Source organism: Harpia harpyja, chromosome 21 (genome assembly GCF_026419915.1).
Source record: "Harpia harpyja isolate bHarHar1 chromosome 21, bHarHar1 primary haplotype, whole genome shotgun sequence".
Lineage (NCBI taxonomy): Eukaryota > Metazoa > Chordata > Aves > Accipitriformes > Accipitridae > Harpia > Harpia harpyja.
The window spans coordinates 8,470,790-8,494,373 of record NC_068960.1 but is presented as its reverse complement, the minus strand read 5'-3'; the positions used below and the strand labels follow the sequence as shown (position 1 = coordinate 8,494,373).

General features: G+C 39.9%; 3 protein-coding genes across 5 annotated transcripts in view; 2 read left to right on the top strand and 1 right to left on the bottom strand.

Annotated features, from left to right (window-relative positions):
• Nucleotides 1–12,953, top strand: part of LMTK2 (lemur tyrosine kinase 2) — a 44,385-nt gene extending 31,432 nt beyond the window's left edge. The window contains exons 9-15 of the mRNA XM_052773412.1: nucleotides 13–97; nucleotides 701–822; nucleotides 2,259–2,408; nucleotides 2,687–5,606; nucleotides 6,983–7,118; nucleotides 7,517–7,765; nucleotides 8,901–12,953. Coding sequence (XP_052629372.1) covers nucleotides 13–97; nucleotides 701–822; nucleotides 2,259–2,408; nucleotides 2,687–5,606; nucleotides 6,983–7,118; nucleotides 7,517–7,765; nucleotides 8,901–8,929 — 3,691 coding nt within the window. The 3' untranslated portion in view covers nucleotides 8,930–12,953. The remainder of the gene's footprint in view (nucleotides 1–12; nucleotides 98–700; nucleotides 823–2,258; nucleotides 2,409–2,686; nucleotides 5,607–6,982; nucleotides 7,119–7,516; nucleotides 7,766–8,900) is intronic.
• Nucleotides 8,918–18,456, top strand: BHLHA15 (basic helix-loop-helix family member a15). 2 transcript variants are annotated; one of them, XM_052772715.1, is made up of 2 exons: nucleotides 8,918–9,026; nucleotides 16,976–18,456. In XM_052772715.1, the coding sequence occupies exon 2, from the start codon at nucleotides 17,012–17,014 to the stop codon at nucleotides 17,510–17,512; it is 501 nt and encodes a 166-aa protein (XP_052628675.1). In that variant the 5' UTR covers nucleotides 8,918–9,026; nucleotides 16,976–17,011; the 3' UTR covers nucleotides 17,513–18,456. The 2 variants fall into 2 exon arrangements, with proteins under 2 accessions (XP_052628675.1, XP_052628674.1); XM_052772714.1 differs by lacking the exon at nucleotides 8,918–9,026 and adding an exon at nucleotides 14,605–14,740.
• Nucleotides 18,457–21,055: 2,599 nt separating this feature from the next.
• TECPR1 (tectonin beta-propeller repeat containing 1) overlaps nucleotides 21,056–23,584 on the bottom strand; it is a 28,269-nt gene continuing 25,740 nt past the window's right edge. For both annotated transcript variants that reach the window (XM_052772785.1, XM_052772786.1), the window contains one exon: nucleotides 21,056–23,192. In XM_052772785.1, the coding sequence (XP_052628745.1) occupies nucleotides 22,995–23,192 (198 nt within the window). In that variant the 3' untranslated portion in view covers nucleotides 21,056–22,994. The remainder of the gene's footprint in view (nucleotides 23,193–23,584) is intronic.

Sequence of the window (23,584 nt, the reverse complement as noted above, 5' to 3'; positions counted from 1 at the left end):
TTGCTTTTTCAGTGACTTGGCCTTACGGAACTGCTTTCTTACATCTGATTTAAATGTCAAAGTAGGAGATTATGGTATAGGATTCAGTAGGTATAAGGTAAGTTAATCTAGTAATGTACCACTTTTTTTTTAAAGGATTTGTGGGCTGAGGTTATAACAAGCATACTTTAAAGCTATAAACTGATACTAGATTGTCCTTTGTTTGAATAATGGACTTTCAAAGTATAACTTGCAAATAACCATAGCAAGCTCATCTAACAGAATAGATGATCTTTCTAGAGACAAGTGGAGTTTATGCTTGTAGAAGGAAGCTTCTGGTTAAATCTGTTTTAGGTCCTATTTATAGTAGTCCTAAAATATGCACAAATTAATATTAATGTTTTAAGAAAGGAAAAATTCAATCAAATTTCTTAATGAAAATATTCACAGTATTAAAATACATCAAGAAAGTGAAAAATTCAAGGCATTAATTAAAAACATTTTCTGAGTACCAAACCTTAAACAACAAGTTGGCAGTGAACAGTGAATGCCTTTCCTCTATAGTGTTATTCTCTGCTACTTGGGGAAAATGGGATTAATTTTTTTAATTCTAATTTTTTGCATAGGGATCACATACAACCATATTAAGGAAAGGACTGTCAACTTCCGGAAGTTGATCCAATGTTTGTTCAGTCTTTTTATTTTTTTATCAATAATTTAGGAAGATTATATTGAGACAGATGAGAAGAAGCTTGTTCCTCTCCGATGGACTGCACCTGAGTTAGTAACAAGTTTTCAAGACAGACTGTTATCAGCAGAGCAAAATAAATACAGTAACATATGGTATGTAGTAGGCTTTAAAATAATTTCAATGAGAGATGTGTGAACATATATTCAAGTGTTACACAAAGGAGTAAATAATACTTATAGTTAAATTGAATATTGGCCTGATGCGCTGTTTATTTCATCAGATGTACTGCAGGTTCATCTCTACAAACCTGAAACTATATCTTGCTTTGGAAAGATGCTTAGAAATCTGTGGAGAGAACAGTTAGATTAAGAAAAAATGTTTAGCAGAAGAATAGGTGTTTATACTAAAAGTCATTACTATGTATTTGCCGAATGCCTTCAAATGTTTATAAAGGAAGGAAATGGTAAATTATTTTTCCAGTAATATAATAGCTGTGGATGACAAAAAGTTGATCCCACTAGCGCCCAATTAAGTTCCATTGGTAGAACAGTAGCATCTTAATTTCTTGCTGCAGCATTTAAGGACTGCAATTAACTGTTTGTCTGTGCTATCAAATTGCTTATAGACAATGGCTGGTGAAAATCTTGATGAACTTTCTTGAAATCGCCAAGTTCCACTTCAGTTCTCAAGTCCTAAGAAATATGGGAAATGGAAATTGGGGCTTAGACTAACATTTCTGAAAACATTGTAGTTAAATGCCTGCTTTTATATTCTAAGGATATTAAATAGTAAACTAGGTTTTATTTGCTAATTTAAAGGTAGGGTTGCAGAAAGCAAGTGGGATAGACAGAAATTACCTATGTACTGATTTCCTTGCATCCTTCAAGCAGGCTTCCTCAGATCATACTGTTCATTTAAACTACAGGCAGCCGGGGTCTTAAGGTTTCCAACTTGAATTTTAGTGCCTCTTATACAGAGCTGCTTTGAACAGGTTTGGACTAGATGACCTCCAGAGACCCCTTCCAATCTAAATTTTTCTACTGTAATACATGCAGAGTCAGTTACTTTGCATTTTGAGTAAGGAAAGGTTGCCCAAGGATCAACATCAACTCTAATCACTGCAAATGAGCAAAGAGGCAGCTTCTGACCACTGCAGCTTAAAAATAAGTAATTTTATGAAAACTGAAACAAAGATTATTTTTCTAGCAGTTTGACCCAATTTCTGATGAAAGCTTTTCCTACTGTTGACTAACCATAAGGTTTTTTCATTTTGCTTCTGTAAATAGGCATTTTCTATTTTTAATATGTGGGGGTTTCTTCCATAGTTGAATCATTTGAGGCCTCTTACATGTTGTTGCCTTCATTGGTGTTGCCTTCATTGTCATTGCCTTCAAGCAACTTTACTCTTGAGGCTTCTAGCATTTTGTCAAACAAAATGAGTTAACAGGTTCTGAAGTTATTATAGAGCCAATGGGAGAGTGATACTTGTTTCTTCTTGCCAGTTATGCTTTGCATAATCCTTACTTTCTTAGAAAAGCAACTTTAAAATAGTTCTTAGAATGCACAGTCATTTGCTGCTCTTTTTCAGGTCCTTGGGTGTAACGTTATGGGAGCTGTTTGAGAATGCTGCTCAGCCTTACTCAGACTTTTCTGACAGGGAAGTCCTAACTCATGTCATAAAGGAGAAGCAGGTTAAACTCTTCAAGCCACATCTGGAGCAGCCATACTCTGATAGATGGTAAACTTTGAATGTGTGTGGGTTTTTTTTTTTTTTTTTTTTTTATTCTTAAAGCTGCTGAAGAAGTTTCTCGAATTATATCTTAAATATATAGAAATTGCTACATGGAATCATGCTCCTGGCAAAGAAGGCCTAGATAAAGGGAGTAAAAGGAGTTGCCATAGATGGAAGTTCCTGCCAGTGATATTAATTGTTACTCATTAGCTTGTTAGATACCTGAATTTTATAAATTCCTTTTCAGTGTGAAACCTATTGAAACATGTTTCTTGTTTGTATAGGTATGAAGTTCTGCAGTTCTGTTGGCTACCTCCAGAAAAGAGACCAACAGCAGAAGAAGTACATAGACTTTTAACTTACCTTCGCATGCAAAGCCAAAGGGACTCAGAGATTGATTTTGAACAGCAGTGGAATGCTCTTAAACCAAACACCTCAAACAGAGAAACGAATAGTTCTGCATTTCCAATCTTGGATCACTTCACAGGAGATAGACTTGGCCATGAGATGGAGGAAGTTCTTACTGTAACCGAAACAAGCCAGGGTCTCAGCTTTGAATATATCTGGGAGGCAGCTAAACATGATCATTTTGATGAATGTGGTCACGTGAATCCTGATGAAGCAATGACATACACAAGTATTTTCTTTCCAGTGGAGGTTTTTGAGAGGTCACTTTCAGAGCAAGGGTCAGGAGCACAGGATGGAAGTGGTCAAGAAGCATCACTTGCTGTCCCTGGGGTGTTACCTGTGTTTGATGCTCACAAGCTTTCTGTTGGAAATGACTACTATATCCAATTAGAGGAAAAAGGAAGTGGCTGTAGCATGAATTTCGATAACCAATCAGTTGTACTAACTACAGAAGTTGATCATCAAGAAGCTGTACAAGAAAAAAATTCTCATTTCATGGTTCTCAGGGATCTTGATATTGAAGAATCTAGCACTGACGGGGACTTCTTCCACTACAATACAGATCCTAAAGAGGAATTTTTGCCTGCTGCTAGTAGTCCAGAAAGTCCTTTCCAGAATATATTTAATGACATTGACAGATCAGAAGAACTGACAAACAGAAAAATACTTGGTTTTGCTGAAACAAATGATATTCCTAAAGACTTTAAACCAGCTGTTTTAAACTCAAACACAGATGCTAGAAAGGCAGTAGGCCTTTCTGTGAAGGAGCATTCTAGTCATGCTTCTGAAAATGAAACTGTTTCCTTATGTGAAAATATCTCTAACCAGTCTGACTTGGTAACTTTAGAAGAACTTTCTGATAACTTCTTATTTCTTCAGGAGAAAAACTTATTAACAGGGTTGTTGTCTAACAAAACCAGCAGTGATTTTGGGCAAAAACCAGAAGATGTTCTAAAAAGTATATTAGAAACCTCAAATAGAAACTCTGTAGAGCCTGAGCCTGTGCTGGCTGAAAACGCACAGGTCTTTTCTTTAATACGTGAAAGTCTTAGAACAGTGAAGGATGAAAATTTTAACCCAGTGACAATGAATAAAGATCCAAATTCTCAGTCTGAGGCTATTGGAGAGATGCAGGCATCTTCTAGTCCACCTACAGCACATAAGTCAGCTGATAAACATGCAAATCCTCCTTATTTGAAGGATGAGGAAGAACTTTCAAATGTGGAAGTCAACGAAGTTGTGCCCTGTAACATTGATATTCTCTGTCAAGAAAAGCTATCCAATAATGCCAAAAATAACAATGTCGGAAACAATCCTTGTTACGGTGTTGCTGTTGAAACAGATGGGTGTGATGCACAAACAAAACAGGGAATGCTTTTCAAGTCTGATGAAATAGCTTTTAATAGAGAAAAATGTAGTGATCAGGAAGATATGAAAAGAAACTTGCAAGAGAAGTGTCCTATATTAAAAAAAGTTGAATGTTTATTGGAGGAAAGACAAGAAACATCAAATCATTTTGAGAACTGTAAGGATGTTCCAGAAGAGGTGACCTTCATTTCTGTTGCTACTTCAGATTGCACAAGTCAGGATAGTCTTTTGGAAGACAGCCCATCTCCTATACAAACTGTAGAACAAGCCGTAGAGACACCTGATTCTTTAGATTCTTTAGATGTCAATGAGGTTTTAGAATCTTTACAGGCTCAAAGTCCTCAGAAACTTTTGCCACCTGATAAACCTGCTGACAGTGGCTATGAAACGGAGAACCTGGAATCTCCAGAATGGACTTCCCATATCACTGTTGAGGATGCTTCTAGTGTAGATACTGCTCTCTGTGTTGTCAGTGAGAGCAACATCAGTGCTTTACCTTCTAATCCAGTCATAATTGTTTCAGAAGCAGCAGCTTGTTTAGATGCAGTGAACAGCAATTTTGAAATAACCCCAAAGGTTCTTCTGGGTGGAAATCAGAACTCGTATAGAGACTCTGCCTATTTCTCTGATAATGATTCTGAGCCAGATAAAAAAACAGAAGAGACTGTAAATCTGTCAAGAGAGACTATGTGTGTTGTTTCTTCAGATAGAGGAGAGAATAATACTGAAGAGGATTACAGTTTTGAAGAGAGACAGCAAAAGTGTGATGTAAGGAATTACCAGGATACCAATAATCAAAATGCAAAACTAGAAATAAATCACAACTTAGAGATCCAAGAGATGGATGTAAGGATGCAGGGGTGTCCTGATGAGTGGGCTGAGGCAACTCTGAATTCCCTGGAAGTATCGATGGAAAGTAACCTAAGGGATGAAATAAAACTATGTGAGACTTCCCATAAAACCGTCTCTTGTGTTGGCACTAATACTTCAGAACTTCTTTCACACAGGGACTTAAACTCTGTGCATAACATACACAGTTCTTTAGATTTGAGTAACAGTGAGAAGTCCTTCTATCACGTTGAAGGACAAAAACTGAAAGAGCCAGATATTGAAGGAAAATACCTCGGCAAACTCGATGTTTCTGGAATGCTTGATTTAGAAGATGGTGATGATGCAGATGAGGAGGATGAAAACAGTGATTCTGAGGATGACATGAGGACTTTTCATATGCATAGTCTGAGTTCTGACAGTGAAGATGAAAGTGTTCATCAAGTACCTGAGATACTTACTGACAAGGATGAGGGAAAACATCTGAGAAGCTTGTTGAAACTTCCAAAACCTCTTAATGAAAGGCAACATGAGAATTGGAAAAATGACAAAAAGGCTGTAACGTTCTTTGACGATGTTACGGTCTATTTGTTTGATCAGGTATCTTTTTTTTTAATTACTAAGTAAAGATTTTGTTGGTTTGGTTTTTTTAAACAAGATGTGGTAGAATAGCTTAATATTTATGGACACATTGTTACAAGATCACCTTTCTTGTTTTGGTAGGATTAGATCTTGTTTGTGATGCGGGTTATTTTTTCTTTCTATATACAGAAAAAACCTTTTTTTGTTGGCTAGATGTGGTTGCTGCTGGTAGAATAGCAGCACTAATTTGAAGTGAAGGACCGTTCCACTTTGGGCAGGGTTGGTTGCCAAATCCTGAATCTCCGTTGGTTTTGGACCCTTGGCTGCATGCACTGAATAAAATGTGGGTTTTATCTGTTTAATGAGGTTGAGGACTTTAAGTTCAAATGTCTTTATAAAAGAAAGGAAGAAAGGAAAACAAACAAACAAACAAAAAACCCCAAAACTGCAACCGAACTCTGAATCTTGCCTTAGTTAGCATTAAGGTAAATTTACCTTAAACCATAATCAGAGATGGGAACAGTATTTAGATGGTAATGCTACTTTTTATTAATCCCATGTGATTCAAGTTCAGTGAAATACTGATCTGCTTATAAAATTCAAGGTTACCTTTGTTTCCCTATCTGCTTTATCAATTTTTAACTTCTGTAACTTGATACAGAGGGGATTGTATTTTAAGATTATGGCAACTAAACTAGTACAGTGAGTTTAAAAGAACAGTCACATTGTCAAGCTTTGGAAATGTTGCTTATGATGACGCACATAAATATTAGAGATAATTGTGTTTTGGAATAGAAAACGTAGGTGATACATTTGTGTTTAGGCAGTCTGTGGAATAGTAATCCTTTTGTCAGAGGGGAAGGAAAAAAATGAGCTGTGTTTAAACTGCTCTTAGTTGTTGAACTCTTGTACTTGTTATTACAGTAACTGATAAAATGTTGACTGCTTCAAATACCGGTCATACAAAGTCTGTCTCTTTATCCTGAAGCATGATTAAGGGGTAAAAAAAAAAAATTTAAAAAAATGTTGGGAGATGGGATAAGGCTTTATTAAAGAGAAAAAACCTACCTGCGTCAGGCTGATAAAGGAACTGTTTTCAATTGGAAGATGTTTTAACTTTGTATGAAACTATTTTATATCGTAAATAATATTTATATAGTTGTTTCCTGCATGCATTTTAGTGTAGATTTGATACAGCTTTCTTTAGAAGTACATGTATATGCTTAATATATAACTCAAAGTTTTGTTGTATGGTAATAACTTAAGAGTTTACAGACCATTTAATTTCACAGTAGACTTGATGGTGGGGGAGTGTATTTTTTGAATGCTTGCATCTATAGGTATGGATACTTGTGTGTACAAGAAAGTTAAATAAGTTATTTTGTTTGCCTTAGGAAATGCCAACTAAGGAGCTGGGAAACCGTGCAGCAGACTTGAATGGGGAAGGGTCTCACAGCACTCCTGTTCCATCTTCGAGTTTTAGTTACTTAAACAGATTTGCAAATTCAGAAAGCTCAACAGATGAAGAAGGTACTTGAATATATTTATACACAGCAGGGGCTGAGACTGTTTTATGCATAGTCTTTAGTGAAATGTCATTTAAATTATACGTGACTTGTAAATTCACTGCACCATATTGGCTTCAGTTTCGCATCCTAAGCGTACACTTCAGCTAGGCTCAGATACTAGTGTTACTGATTATCAAAGCTTGTGATGTAATACTGGTTGTTTATATATTGATGTGTCTAGGGTATCTTGAGAGGCAACCAAACCATGGGTGACAAATCTTTGTGACCCCCAGGGCTAGAACAAAAAAGCTACAAGTTTTGTTTTGGATTAATGCAGTCTTCCAGGGGCTTGCTTTTAAAACTGTTTATGACTTTACATTACTGTAAATTGCCTTTTTTTTTTTTTTTTTTCCCCCCAAGGTGGGGGTTTTGAATGGGATGATGACTTCTCTTCTCCAGAGCCATCCTTTATATCAAAGGCAGCTAATAGTCTTATTAGTTCTAAACCACCTCTGCAGTCATCAAAGTACTTCTCTCCACCTCCACCTTCTCGGACTCTCGATCAAAACTGGTCACATTCATCCCCTTATTCCAGATTCTCTATCTCTCCTGCAAACATGGCAAGCTTTTCTCTTACACATCTTACAGATTCAGATATAGAGCAAGGAGGTAAGTGATTTAGTTACAATAATTACTTTAAAACTACAAATTAAAAACTTTATGCAAAGATAGAAGTCATAGATGTGACAAATCTTGTTCTATTTTAAATACTTAATTTAAAATGCATTTTTAACACTATAAAAGTTATGTCTGGTCTTGTATTTCAGTTAAGACATAGCTTTCCATTTAGATTGACATTATTTGCATCCAGGTTGCTACGAAGTTGTGGTTGAATATTCTATGGAACATTTATAAGACAAGCTCACAGTTTTTCTGTTCAAAAAATTAGTGCTATATTTATATAAATGAAATCTATGCAGTCCTTAAGCACTTCTGTATAGCTGCCACTCTATGGCAGTTGAATAATTCTCATTATTGTACTGTCATAAGTCACAATTTTATTTTTATTGCACAGGGTGAGGATGCTAGGAACATAATGTTTCTGACATTGTTGTCTAAGCTTATTTTACAGTTCAGTTTCTTTTCATATTGCTTTTTAGAAAGTGCATTCTTGACATTCTCTCAAGAATTGCGGTGTTTTCTAGAGCTGCGAGTAGGATAGTTGCTGTTAGGAGAGCCAAACAATCTGTTCATAGCAATATTGAGTACTAGCAGTATTTATTAACAGAAGCTTTCTTGTCTAACAAAAAAGCTTTTTTTAAAGCTTTGATACATTTTTTTGAGGGTTAAGCAGAAGTAAGCAGACTTGAATCATTTCACCATATTATTAATCTTGATTAAATGTTGCATTATTAAAAATAAATATTACTGATTGCTGAGCCTTGCTAATGGTCAATGTCTATAAATACGTAATCAGTGTTATATAGAGTTGTATTGTTCTTGTATTGTGCTTATTGATTAGATAATGTTTGCTGCTTAGTAACTTACAGATAAGAGAGATTATTTTGGAGATCCTACATTGCCTTACGCGTCCTAATAAGTGACATTGAACTGTGCGATTTAAGCAGATGTCTATGTATAAATGTACCAAATGTTTACAGTAGTTGAAAGCCGTAGGGAAAGATTAACCAAAACTTGGAAGTGCGAAACAGCAGAATGCCAAGTTCTAGCAAGAGTCTTACAAAGAATTGAGGGTTGTACGGAAGAATCTCACTGTACCTTATGACCTTTCCTCCACTAATAGGAAGCAGTGAAGATGGAGAAAAAGATTAAATGAATTAAAACTTCCTTGGACTTCATACATAAAACACACAGACTTTGTGTCTGAAACTTCTTTATCTAAACTCTGGATCCTCCTGGAGTAACACAGGTAATCAAGAAGTACTAAGAAATGAAAGAAAACACTGAAAGCAATGTTAAATCAGGACATTAATTTGAATGTGTATTTAACTTTGTAATGTATTTTTAAATCAGTGCAATTTTGCTTTTCATTGAAAGATGATTCTGCCGCTGTTTTCAAGTACTTGAAGTATTTTTCAGATAAATTAAGAAACACGTAAAGCAATTACACTACAGTCTGGTTTATGTATGAGATTGTATAATATTCTTTTTATATTTTTCCATGTAGTTCATTATCTATTTGAACATACACCTGTTGTAGAATTGTGTATAACTGTCCTGTGCAACAGGTGGCTGTGTTGCTGAAACTGTATGAATGATAGTTGATCAGTAGTGAGCCATATTTATTCAAAAAGATATCACTACATATTACTTTGCTTATTACAATTGCACTATGGATTATTCTTCCTTTATTTCCTGATGCTGTACAGAATCAAAATCTTAAATCTTTCAAGGAAAATAAGACAAGTTGAATTGGCCCAGTTATGCAGTTTAATTTGTCTTTTTTGTAGCCTTTGCTATGCACGGTACTTGTAAAACATACATAACTTCTGAGTGTTATGTTAGACTTGCTGAAATCTTATATTCAGTACCATTTCTAAATGATAATGATTATAGATTGATAGTGTTCATGTTTTATAGGAAACTGGAAAAGAATATATGATATGCTCTGGAATTTTTAGATTAAAAGAGATAATGTCTCTTAATTCCTGAATATGATCCTACTGACTGCTCTAAACTGTAATAGTATCTGACTATATCGTAATTAAGGGCCTTCCAGCTTTTACTACAATTTCTGCCTTGGAGAGAGAAGAGGAAAAATTGGCTGTACAAAACCGTGGAATTTATGAATCTTCTAAAAAGACTAATTTCAATAGACTGGATTTGGGCACACTTGGCCCTTCAGTTGTACATTCTGTAAATTTTGAAGCTCACTCTTCTGCTGACTGCAGACTGGGGCTGCTGTTCAGAGGCCTGTGGTAAATCTACCTCTCAGTGATGTTATGACAAATAAGAATTAGATTAATGGTTAATACCCCATTTTGTACCCTTTATAAGGCCAGACTGATTTTAAGATGTCTGCAAGGCTCCATGGTACATCTTGAAATGCACACTGACCAAAAGATGCAGTATAGTAAAGTTTGCTCTGAAGCTGTCTGTAGGGAAGAGAATGTAATGTGGTTGGGGTTTTGGGGTTTTTTTTTTTGTTTGTTTGTTTGTTTTTTTTTTAACCTTCATACTCTACCATGCATTTAGCTAGTTTAATCCTTTAAACTGCTTGGGAAAAAAAAAATCCTTAATTATTACTCCAAAGTGAGTTCAGTTGAGAAACAAATCCCTGACCTCTTGGAATGCCTTATGCAGCTGCGGATCTATAGGAAAAACTGATAGGAACAGTTTATCTGGCTTTGTGTTTTAGTGTCCTAAAATACAAATGTACTACTAAGTACTTTGTATTTTAGTGGATATTTTGGCAGGGCTTCAGTATAATGGTGGTCCAAGTGTTCAGATCCAGTCACCAGAGAGTTTTCATCACATGAAGTATGGGAGGACTAGATATTTTCAGATGTGTAAAGTTTGTTTTTGTATACCTCTATATATGCATTTTGATTTTTTTAAGTATGTTTTAAAATGACAGGAATACGTTAACTGCTTTTTTTTCCCCCAGCTTTATTTAGCCCTTAACCAGAATGGTTTCCATACTGATCAAAAGGGAATGATTTAGTTATAATGTTATTTAAAATTGCCAATGTATTGTTGAGATAACTCTTTCTGATGAGGCACTCAGGTTCAGAGTTAATCAGAACTGTTCTTCTGTAGGAAGTGAGGAACTGAATTTTTCATGGACTTTTCCCAAAACATCGTTTAAGAGGCAAAGCCAAGTAGTTCTTAATACAGGCTTACAGTATATACTGTAGCGGGTTTAAGGAAGCTGTGTGCTGCTCTCGGTATTTTAAAATATAGGTAATAGACTTTGTGCATAAATTATTGCTTAGAAATTCCGTAATTCCAACATTAAACTCCTTGCTATCGCTACATTGAGGTGTCTCATCTGTCTGCTATAATTCTCACCAGAGTAAGAAGGAAACTCCATAATGGTCTGCAAAGAATGTGTGGGCTTATCTGCCTTGGCTTGGTGAAAATCTATCAGACCTGGAGTTCAGCCTTAATTTTGAATCATTTGATTTAAAATATAGTCCAAGGTTAAGTAAAAGCTTATACTCCAGAATGTTACAGTTGGTTGTGCATTTTGTTTCTTATAATTCTGGAAAATCAGATGTTTATCTTGCACGTCAGGAATTTCCTTTGCTTGATGGAAATAAAAGATTTTTATTCTCTACCAGGGTTTAAAGAAAATCTTACATAGGAAGTGAAAGTTTACTCCTTTGTCTAAATGGACTCATTGCTAATGAATTGCCAAAGGAGCATTTTTTCCAAAACGAGCTGGGATGTGTATGATATTAAGCAAGGTAGTGTCCTTTTTAGCTGTACAATGAAGAGAAATAAATATTTAAAGTTGATTCACCTCACTTAAACATGAATTTTAATTTCAGTAATCCAGTAGACTGGATTACAATAATATAAACGGTCTTTTTTGGAAAAATTTATAGTTAAAAATCTGATTAATTACTCGCAATATTTAAATATCTGCCTAGCAGTCAGTGGCACAATGAAGATGAATCAGTTAATTCCAACGTGTTACATTATAAGGGGATTTGTTACAAATCATTGGTTAAACTATATGTAATTTCTTGCACTAGCTACTTAAGTATGGTTTCCGTTTTAGAAGTACATGTATCTATTTTCAATGGTTTATTATGAGGACTGGTTACGTTTTAATTCCTTCTCTAGTAGAATACCTTGATTATTTGAATAATGAAGGCATTGTCTCAATTTGGCTACTAAAGTTATTTGAAAGATCTGATTTTTCCCACCTAAGGAAGTTTGTTTAAGAATGAGGATCTGTAGTGAGAAGCCAACAGAGCGAGAAGAGTGTCCAGTTTTAATGGGAACACCTGTACTCTCCCAAATCCCCAAGCTGCAGATATGTTGTGTGTATAACTGCATTTATGGAAACTGCCATTTTCATGGAAATGAGCAGATTAAACATTTTTTCATATCCTTGTTGATGCACTAATGAAAGCCATTTAAGCCTCATTCTTTTTATCAGTATTTTTAGCAGATTTTTATGTAGTACTCGATCTTTTTCATGAGGAGGCTGGTTGGTAGAAAGACTTTTTTTTATGATTAAGCACTATGCTAAAATGTCAGCATTGTCAGGTGTTAGTGACATGGCTATTTTTGTTGGAGTTGGTGAAAGGTGGAATCTAAGTATATTAGCCTTATAAGAAATAGCCTTAAATAAGAATGGAGTGTACAAAATTACTTCAGCTTTAAGTCATACAGAAATATCCTTGTCTGTTAGTGGTTTTGGTACAAGACTGGAAAAAATCTAGAGGAGAGTCAAAACATCATATAAACTTATTGAAAATAAGTATTTGTAATACCAGCAGCCTGTTTTTCAGAAACTTGAATATGACTTACAGTTAGTTTTGTTTATGAAATTGTTTGAACTTGCACAGATGTAGGTGTAACTTAAATGATAAATGGTACTGATGTGTGTGTATATATTATGTTTAATTCTATTTGTAAATGAGAAACTATGTAACAAAATCATAGGTATGAGGTTTTCCTATTGTAATTTAATACAGGTATGAGGTTTATGGCAATATATCATAGTTAATGAAATTTCAGGTCAAAATGTCTTTAAATTGTGTACATTTTTAAATTGTAATTTCTACTGTATATTGATTATCATGCATAGTGTGATTCAAGAAACTGCTTGTAATTTAAAAATATTTAATATTAAAAATAAAATACAGTTATATATTTATAATCTCTTTGTCTGTTTGTTCATTCTTATACACATGCCAGCAATGAATCAGGTCCACAGTATAGTTCTACTGTAAGATATATTTGTTAGTGTCCAGAGGTTGAGAAAGTACCAAAAGCTCAGCGCTACAGTCCCAGCAGATGAGTCGACACTCAGTAGTGTAGTCGCCTTTAATTTCTTCTCGTATCACCGTTGTGCGAACTTCAGGTTACGTGTATGTGCAGTCAGTAGACAAGCAGTACTTGAAATACAGTGTAATTCTAAACACTGAATATTGCTTTTGATCCTAGAATTAAGCATCTGTAGGAAGAATGGAGATTTCAAAATGTGTAAGTACCCTCCAGAAAACAGGTTAATAATATGTTTTCTTAGTATTCATTGAGTTTATTTCTAGAAGATTATTTTCTTGTTTTCTTTAATCTAAGTGTGCATGTGCTGAATGGACTGAAGATGGCCAGGTAAATGTAGTACTTGTGTGTATCGGTAGCTCCTTTCACATGAGGGGGAGATTGTTTCAGCCTGGGCACTCTGTGAGGCGGGAGGAGAGTGCTGTTTTTTCCTCTTTACCTGTTAACTGTTAAGGTTGTGACGACACATTGCAGCAATGTTAGTAGTTAATAGAAGCTGTCGTGGAAGCCCCCACATTGTATCGCAGCTGTTCTGAGTCCTGGCAACTCTCAAGACCTGGGAATGAGAAACTGATATCAAGATGACTTAACTTCAATAGGTAAAATATAACTACTGGGCTGAAATTTGACCAAGACAGTGGTCATTAACTGAGAACAGATGTAAGAAATCCCATGGCACTAAATTGGTCATCTTATATAGAACCTGTTACCAAAGAATTTGAGCACTTGCAATCTTTATCATCAGCAGCCTTCTTGCAAGGGATGGAAGTGCTTTGTCTGTGGGCCTTTTTCACGGAGGTGCTGTGATAACTTGCACAGCCCTTGGCAGAAGAGACTTGAGACAGACCTTTTCCTCCTCCACTCGAGGACACTCCACCCGCTGAAGTACTGGACTGACACCTCCTGTAGTGACATTGATCTGCCTGGGTTAGCGTCCGTCAGTCCGGTGGCAGCGCCTCGATACACACGCTGCTGCCGTGCTGGCTGAGAGTGCTGCCTCCCCCCTGCCCTTTTGTTCTCACCGAGAGCCCCGTCCCCATCCAAAACCCGGGAGCCTTGTGCCGGCTGCTATCTCCAGGCACTGCCCCCCTCCGCGGGGGTAAAAAGGGTAATGGCAATAGCTGGGGGTCACATCCCCCTGCACGACTCCTTTGCCGGGACCTGGTGCTTCGCCTCGGCAGGGGCGTGTGCCGCCTTACGGGGGTCCCTTCTCCGTAAGGACCGTTACTTCGCAGGCCGGCCGCCGAGCTCAGCGCGGAACGCCCGCCTGCGCCGCCCGGCCCGGGCCCGCCCCCGCCGCTAAAGCGACGTGTCGCGGCGGGCGGGGGCAGCGCAGCCACCTGCGGGCGCGGCGGGCAGCGGGGCCGCCGGCTGCCTGGCGGGACTCGGGGCCCGGCCGCCGCTCCAGGCTGAGCTCCGGCCCGCGGGCACGGCGGCAGCGCCTGCCTGGCGGGGGGGGCCTCCCGTCAGCGCTTCCCCCTTCCTCCCCGGGGCTCTTCTCTCCGCCTGCGGCGGGTCCCGCTGACAGCCCCTGGCTCAGGCCAGGGGACGGGCAGCGCCCCTGCTGCCCCCGCAGACCCTCCCGCTGCTCCTGGCGCCCCACGGGTCTCTGCTATGTCGCCCCCCGGGCCCTAGGCACCTTCTCCGCAGCTGGTGGCAGCGGTAAGTCACAGAGGAGGAAGGCCAGCCCTGATGGACGGGTGCAGAGGGTGGAAGACTTGTTGGTATTTGGCTGCTCTCTCTTTGGTTTCTCTCGACCATCCTGGTCTGTTGCTCCTGACCCCCTCTCCATCTCGGTTCCCTCCTTGCACACTCATGCCATCTCCCTGGGGGTCCCAGCAGCCTAGCTGTGGCTCCATGAGGGTGGTTTCTCAGGGTTACAGCAGTGTGCAGCAGTCCAAAAGCAAACCTTGGCCAGCGAAGCACCATCTTATATCCTGTGCCATCCCATTTGCTTATCCCCAGCCTGCAGTTTTCAAGACTACTTTGCTCCCACAGTTTGCTGAACCTCCCTTTCTCTTGGATTTTCTTCCAGATTTCTCTGCTGCCTGCCTCCACGAACCTCCTCTTCACCAAGTCCTGCAGCCTGTTTTCCTTTCAAACAGCAGCTGCTCACTTCTCTGCTCTCCCCAGCCGTGCGTTTTGCGCTGGAGGGGGGAAGTTGACTGGTCTCCTTTGTGCCTGCCTTTACTTTTCTGTCCTGCCAGTCATGCCTTTTCTGCCAAGTGAGTTAGTCTAAGAGTCCAGAACAAATCCAGTGCTTGGCTTTAGTCTTATTTTCTTGCTTAAGAGATCCGTGTGTCTCTAGCATTTCTTCTAGGCTCCCGCAACACGAGCTGTTTGGTGCTGTCTTTCTCTCGGCATTCGTCACCTGGGTGCTACCCTAACCAAACTGCTTTGTGAATTCCTGTCCTTTCTGGCAAAGTTGCTTCCCTGGTAGTAAGGAACCTGGGGATGGCCAGGGTGCCCTCGCAGGCAGAGAACTGAGTCATTGTGAATGCCGAGCAGCTGAAGGCATCTCTAAAGAAATGAGAGAGGAAGTGATATTTATTGCAGTACACCCGGGAACTGGTCACCACCTGCTCCAGCTAAGGTTGGTGTCCTATACTGGGACAGTCAAGCACCTGTGGCTAGGTTTTTTTAAATTATTATCACTATTGGCTCGCCAACTCTAAATGCTCCTACATAATAGCATCAGAAAAAAAAGTATTTTTTTAAGACCAAACCTTTCTGTGACTATATGAGCTGGAGAAAAGTGGAAGGAAGCATTTTGGAAATAGACTCTCAGTAACATTGATGGTTGGTGTTAGAGGCAGGGTTGCTGTGAGGCTGCTGTCTTCAGATGTAGTGTTGGCACAGAATTTGGGCTGAGGGAGGGTAAAATTTTCAATGCTGTCATCTGCCTTGCTAACAGGTGAGGAAGTAACGTTGCTGTGTCTTTTTGGATAACCTGGAGAATAAATAGTGCTCTGCTGCTATTGAACAGGGGTAGAAACTGCAATTAAACCCCACCGTTATTTGATTGTTGTTGGAAGAGGGAAGTGCTTTTTTGTGTGTGTGTGTGGTGGGGACTAGCCCAGAATGCAGAAACGTTGTGGGTGAAAATACGTTGCTGGCTAGGGGTTTCCAAGCTTCTGTGTGAGTTAGTGTGTTATGTTTCCCTCTAGTGGACTGCTCATAAATATAGTGGAAGCCTGTTCCTACAAAAAAACGATTACCAGGAGTTCAAGGAGAAACTACTTTCTGAGTAAGAGCCTGAGGGTTCTGTCTAATACCCACAGATAAGCCTGCGTAAGTACAATGAGGCGGTGTATGGTTTTATTATAACTTGTGGTAACTAGAGCTGGGAGAAAACAGAAGCATGAGCTCAAAAAACAGAGGCAATGTCTTATCAAACCTACTGACCATTGTATTCCTGATATTTTTTTGAGTTGTGGTTCACTTTTCCCGTGGGAAGACTGGATCAGCTTGGAGACCAGTTTCTCTTATGTGCAGTGAGAGAAGAGAAATCTCTCCAGCTTGAGGCCTACTTATAAGAAAGTAGAGAAGTGTTTATTTTTCACTTGGCTTCCCATACATGAGGACACCATTAGGTGATTCACTTCATCTTTGTTTCAATGGTTCCATTCACTTGGGCTCTGCTCCCTCTGTAACCTATTCCTTCCAGCTGAAGGAGGATCTGTTGTTCTCTAAGAAAGTATTTTCTCCTCTGTTCATCTGCACAGGTCATCTTAACTAGTAATATTCACAGCGTCTAAAATGAACATCGCTAAATTGAGAGCCAGTGATGGTTTTCCAGCAGGGAACAAGTAAACAAACATATCAAACCTGCATCAGATCATTTGTTCAGCATGGAACTGTGCAACAGTTAAAGATATTTGTGTCGTGTTTTTACAGCACATTGATGCTTAATACCAGTACATCTACCAAAACATGAAGACTAAAACCAAAGGAAAGAAGCAAAGGCATACTGTTGACAAAGAAGCATTTTCTGAGGAGTCAGCAATGAGAAAAAAAGAACTGGTGAAATGTTTGCAACACAAAGAAAGGAGGAATGGGGGAAACAAGGAGTGCAGCAAGATCGCTGCAGCCAGAGCCAAGCATCCTTGGAGCAATAAGGACAGGCATCTGAGGAGACTGGAAAGCAACGAGCGGGAGAGGCAGAGAATGCACAAGCTCAACAATGCATTTCAGGCTTTGAGGGAGGTGATCCCTCATGTGAGAGCTGAGAATAAACTTTCCAAAATAGAGACTCTCACACTGGCCAAAAATTACATTAAATCCTTGACCTCCATTATACTCAATATGTCCAACGGACACTTTCCAGCAGCAGAAGGGATGGGGGGAGCCTGGGGGTCCAAATTGTACCAGCATTATCAACAGCAACATGGGGATGATGATCATGGGGAACATCTACAAAAATATTCCACATAGATTCATAGCTTCAGCCAAAACACCAACAGTTAGCTACTACGGTCATTCTTTCTCCTTCTTGCATGATAATACATGTCAGTACATAAAGGTTTCAAGAGATTATTTTTGCCTCCAGCTATCCCCTATTTTTTCTTAAAAAGACAAACAGGTAATATTCATGGCTATAGCTTATACAGCACATTAAAAAATTACCTTAAACTGTAAGAATTTTTCAGAGCTTAATGGATATATTTGTGTGGTGTGTCAGGGTCTGGAAACCTATCCTGTAACACTGTAGTTGAATTGAAAGTAAACATTTAGTAACTTTTGAAAATTACCCTCCCTGGAAGGGTTGCGAGTTGAGCATTTAAGGCCCATGTCACCTGAGTGCACTAAAGCTTGAGAATCTTGGCTGTAGCGCTGTTCACCAACCTTTCAGCAACTCTGTTCTTATCTATCCTGCTACAGAGGAAAAATTGATGACAACATTTGACTAACTTGATGAGTGAAGCGCCACGTATGGGAAATCGGCTACCAAATCTGAATATTTATCTTGAGTGTTTTGGATCTGCTCTGATAATTTTGAACCTTGCAAAGCATAAAAACTTTTAAAGTACTTGTTACTGTAAACATCTATAAAGCTTTCTTAGATTGTAAGCTCTCTAGAGTAAGGACGTTTTCTGGTCTATATTTCCAGAGCATCCAGCCTCATGGAGTTTTTCTTTAGTGGGTCTCTGGGTGCCATTGTAATACAAATAATTAATAAATAAGAGACAAATGAGCTACTTTTGCCAAAACTACGATAAAAATGTTTTAGTATAGTAATAAGTTAGACAATGATCTATCCAATTACAAATAATTTGCTAATGATGTCTGTAATCTGATCAGGATTCTTTCTGGGTTAGTGCTAGGTCATGGTATTATGAAACACAATAAATGAAGCAGGAACTCTTCAAAAAGGAAAATGAGCTCCTCCCCCCCCCCCATCTTATTGTGAAAAGTTTTATGTCACTGAGGAACTCTCATTTCCTCTTGTATCTCATACCTGAAGAACAAGCTGAGGTGCCCTCAGCTGGAACTGTGCTGCCTGTGGACCCCCTGTGTTACAGCTCTTCCTACCCACATCCCCGAAGTCCTATGCTGGCAGGATGGCTGTTGCTCTGTGGTGTGGATACAAAAGGTAGAATCTGGCATCTCGTGCACTGGTAGGACGGATAATAGTATGTGGCATGGTCCTTCTCCCTGCAAAGTAGGGCTATCCAAGGAGGAACGGTGGCTGAGGAAGCGCTTATTGGATCCATCACAGAAGGGTTATACTGAGCTGCGTAGTTTGTAACATTCTATTTGTTTTGCTCCAGCAGGGCTGATAGCATGACAATTTCATTCGGACTAAAAGGTAAGGTTTCCCAGACAGGCTGGCAAGGGATGTGAATTTTTCCCCACCATACTGATCTACAGGTATGATGTAGAACAACATAATGTTTTATACATGTGGTTGCCTTACTGGAGATGACTGATAGAAATTATTTGGATCCTGCCTTGACTTGGACTTTCTTAGTTTCTGAACTGTTTTGACACTAAAATAGTTTGATTAGCCCTGCTAGTACTCAAGTGTTAATGAAAGTATTACCTAGTTTTGTAGATTTGACTTGCCGTAACAGTGCTGTATCGTACTTCATCCAACAGCTGCTCCTTATTGGTAAAGCCCTTAACGTATTTATATGTTGTCTGATTATAATGGGAGAAATCAGTAACACCAAGGCATTTCCTTTCAGTTGTTTTAGCATCTCTTCAGGTAAGTTGGTTACGCTGGTTGTTACGTGGCCATTTCTCACCATATGGGTCAATGCAAACAGGACCTGGCGGGCTGTTGGCAACAACAGACAGCCCAGTACCAGTACCAGTACCAGTACCTGCACCGGTGGGAGAGGTGTATTGTAGCGTGACTGGCTGCTCGGGCTGTGCCTGTGGCGGTAGCTGGCTGTAACCCGGGGAGAAGCCGGGCAGGTTAGGGTAGCCGTTTCTGCAGCGTCCTTGCCCTGCTGGGGATCCCCGGAGGGTGGAGATGATCCCGACCCCGGTGCGGGATCGGGATCGGGATCGGGGGGGGGGGACCTCGGCGTGTCCCTCCAACGGCTCCGAGCAGCTCGCGCCGCCAGCTTCCCGCCAGTCAGGGGCGCGGCGAAAGGGCTGGCCCGCCAGCCGCAGGTGCTCTCCCCGGCTGCGAGGGCGGCGGCGGCGGCGTCCGCCGGCGGAGCAAGCGAGCCGCGGTGGCGAGGAGGTACCGGGAAGGGGCGCGGCGGGGCGGGGAGCGTGGCCCGGAGCGGTGGGCGCTTTGGTGCGACGTCGCTTTGCTGCGAGGGAGCGGGCGGCGGCGCTGAAGGGCCGCGGCCCTCAGGCGTTTTGGCGGGCTCGTCCTCTCGCGAGAGGAGCCGGCGGGCCGTGCCGCTTCTGAGGGAGCGCGGCGCGGGCGGGCTGAGCGGCTGGCCGGTAGGCTGCGGGCGGGCGTTCGCCGCTGCGGCTGCCGCAGCCGCTCCGGCCGCTGCTGCTGGCACCTTCGGGGGCACATGCTGCTGGGAGTGGCCGGCCTCTGAGGAGGGAGGGAGGAAGGGGACAGACTCACGGGTCCCCGGCTTGGGCCGGGACATAGCGGCAGGCCCCGCAGCTCTGCTGAGGACAGCTTAGAGCCTGTGTGAAGGCGCTGCAGGGCAGGATACCTGGCACCGCGTTGCAGCAGGGACCTCTGCCCCAGGGAAAGACGTTGGTGCCCAGGTGTGGGCTGCAGAGAGGGCTTGGGGCCTCTGCCCCGGGCTGCAGCAGTGGTGGCCTCAAATACTAGTGTCAGCTGGCTGTTGTGGACCCGCTGTCCTTCGAGGTGTTCGGAGATTGACGGGACATGGCTTGGAGCAACCTGAATGTATTAGCCCTACAGGGGGTTGGACTAGATGTCTTCCTGAGGTCCCTTCCAGCCTAAATTCTGTGGTTCTGTGTGTCGTAGAGTAAATGATGACTAAGCACTTGTAGATTATGGTCATTTTTTGTAGGATTCTTTAAAGGTCATTAGTCTGCTAGACCAGTGCATTATAAGGGAGATCTGAGAGTTTCCAGATACTAAATACTGTTCTTGAAATGTTTTTATGGGATAGCCCTGTTTGAATTGCTATTTGGTTACTTTGGCAAAGGAAGCCAACGAGTTGGAAAAACAGTATTTTAACAGTGCTATTGATGAAGAACCGCACATGACTTTAAGAACCGATTTTACTGAATTACTGTTACAAATATGGAGTTCAAATGCATGTAGCAGTGTATTTCTGACAGGACTTCCTGTAAGCAGAGGCATTATTTCAAACATTAAGCCCAAAATGTCATGTAACATCTAGCTGTAAATACAGTAGCAGAGGACATACATGAAGGTTACTCCTCTGAACACAGGCATCCCTGATGAATATTCAGGCACAGGACATCATAGGTGTTAATGGAATGACAGCTGCTAGTTCCACAACGGTACTTTGCTACAAAGTGCTGCTTTCTAGAACATGTCAAAAGGGATTTCATAAGAAGCAGTTTTTTCTGATAAATTACTTTTATTTTTCAAAATTGTTTCAATTTAAAGTCACTTTAACTAGCCATAACAATGACACTATGTTTTTAAATAATTTTCTAAATAATAGTTTCAGAAGGCAAATATTTAGTACTCATAATTTATCTTTTCACTTAAACCCAGCTTTTTACAGTAAAGTAAGTGAAACTTGGCAATGCAGGGAAAAAAGCAAAGGTACATTATAAAGCTTATTATATGAAATCAGTTTGATTTTTGGATACGTAAACACTGACAATTAAAAGAAAAAATATTTTGATAAGATGCAGAGAAAATACAATCCTAATATTTCTCTAAAAATATGTGTGATAAAGTTATTTATTTGGACAAGATACTGTGCAAGTTATGCAAAACCTATTACGGTAATTAATGGAAACACATTATTTACGGTACTCCCACAAGGTATGTATAAACCAGAAATCTATAATCACATACTGGCAAGATCAACAGGTTTTTTTAAACAGTAAAGCATCTTGACTCTTCATTCACATTTTGACTTGGAAACAGTGCTTTCCTTGGCATTAAAATACCAAATATATTCTTTAAATACGTGCAAACATAAATTTTACTTCTACAAATACAGTACTGAGACCACACCACACTGCTCATCATATAAAAATAACTTCATATATAGTCACACACACAGAGGAAAAATGATTGTAAACTGCTGCCAGGAAAAAAATGTGGTGCCTTCCTGAAGCTATCGGGAGAGAAGGCTTTTTCAGCAATTCTCAAGGACTGGATTTCAAATAATAATTTCACACCACAGTCAAATTATGGTAAGAAAAACCAGAAAAAAAAGCTTTTTTTGAGAATAAAAAGTGGTTTTGTGTTGGAAGAAGGGATGAATCAATCACTTACTCAAAGAGCAGAGCTTCATTCTGAACCAACATTAGTATACGTTGGCAAACTCCAGTGCTATCAGCGAAGTTGGTTTGTATTCCTACCGCTGTGAAGTCAGAATCTTATTTAAGACCTTCTCTTGTCTTTTATACTATGAAAGCGTAATTTGCAATGATCTGGAACACAGCCTAACTCCTCAAGTGTCTGGTGCCTTCCAACCTCATTAGGTAGGCATCTGTATACCTCAGTTACCATGGTTCCAGTTAAGATGGAGACAAAACATGATTTACCACCAGTTGGACTGACAATTTAGAATGAGATTTTGTCACTCTTTAGTCAGACTGAATAGGACCATGCTCTCTGCATAGTCTCGCTGAAAGCAGTGGTTCCACTTCTCGACTAAGATACTGCTCATTGTGAGCAAAGATAGCAAAAATGGGCCCTTACTGGTAACTGCACCCTATACTGAGTTGTACAGAATTTAATTTTACTGATGGGAGCAAGAATAGCATGACCGAAATACATGCTTATATAAGCAGGACTCACATGAGCAAAGTTATGTGCATGTATAAATGCTTGTACAATCAGGACCAGTTATGTTTGCAGTGTAGATCACTGGAGCTGCCTGTAATTCACTGAAATTGATACGACATCTTCATCTCCGCTCAAATACGTATTTAAAGAATAGTCTGCAAGGTGTGTGAATATGAGAGAAATGTAGGGAAGAGAACTGTAATATTCGTAAAAAAAAAAAAAAAAGTAGTGATCACCTGCAAAGATATTCACATTTGTATGGTGTAGCAGCTATGGTAAAGGGTCAGAAATACATTGTGGCTAAAAAGCTTGCCTGCTTTGACAAAACTGTTAGCTCTATCAAGTCACATTTTACACATGATGTAGTAGAAGAAATCAGTATTTAAAATACCCCAATTGCAAATTCCAGTTCAGTAAAATATATTAGTAGACGAAAAGGTCATGTTTTTCTCTCCAGGCTATAGACATTTAGTTTCTTTTTAAATTATACTGACTACTGCTTGTTTGCAACACGTAAATGGCAACAAGTTAACAATTAGCAGCATTTCTGTCCAGTTCTTGACTTTCACTGACCATCAGAGGGCTTTTAGAGTGTTCTGTTTTCCCTTTACTCTCCTCGTCTTCTAAATCCTTTGATACTGCAGGGTTTTCCTCAGAAGTGTCATGCATAGCAACCCTAGATGCTTCAGTTGCACTTCCTCTGACTGTAATGTGCTCCCATCCACCCTATAAAAGATTGATAAAGAAATAGAAAAGGAGAAACATCACCCTGCGATTATAGTATCTGATGTGATGCTTTATGTACACTACTAGTTTTATACTATTTTTTTCATGAGGAGAGTAATCCTGCTCTGGGCTGAATCAGAAAAAAGGCTCCTTGTAAAACAAAACAAAACAAAACACAACATACCTCCCTGACAGGGAGGTATATAGGTAGTAAGCTTGAGGATTATTTTTATTACAGGGAATGGAGATTAGTAGGGTCAGGCGTTCATAACAGCCACTGCAGGTTTTCCACCAACTTAAAAGGGGCCAAAACCTTGAAATAGTCTTTCTCAAAACACTGAGGGTAATACGGGGAGCAACAATGAGGAACAATCACGTGCAGACTTGGCATC

Excerpts from the sequence above, each read along its gene's own strand:
- BHLHA15 (XM_052772715.1), top strand. The coding sequence starts at position 17,012 with ATGAAGACTAAAACCAAAGGAAAGAAGCAAAGGCATACTGTTGACAAA.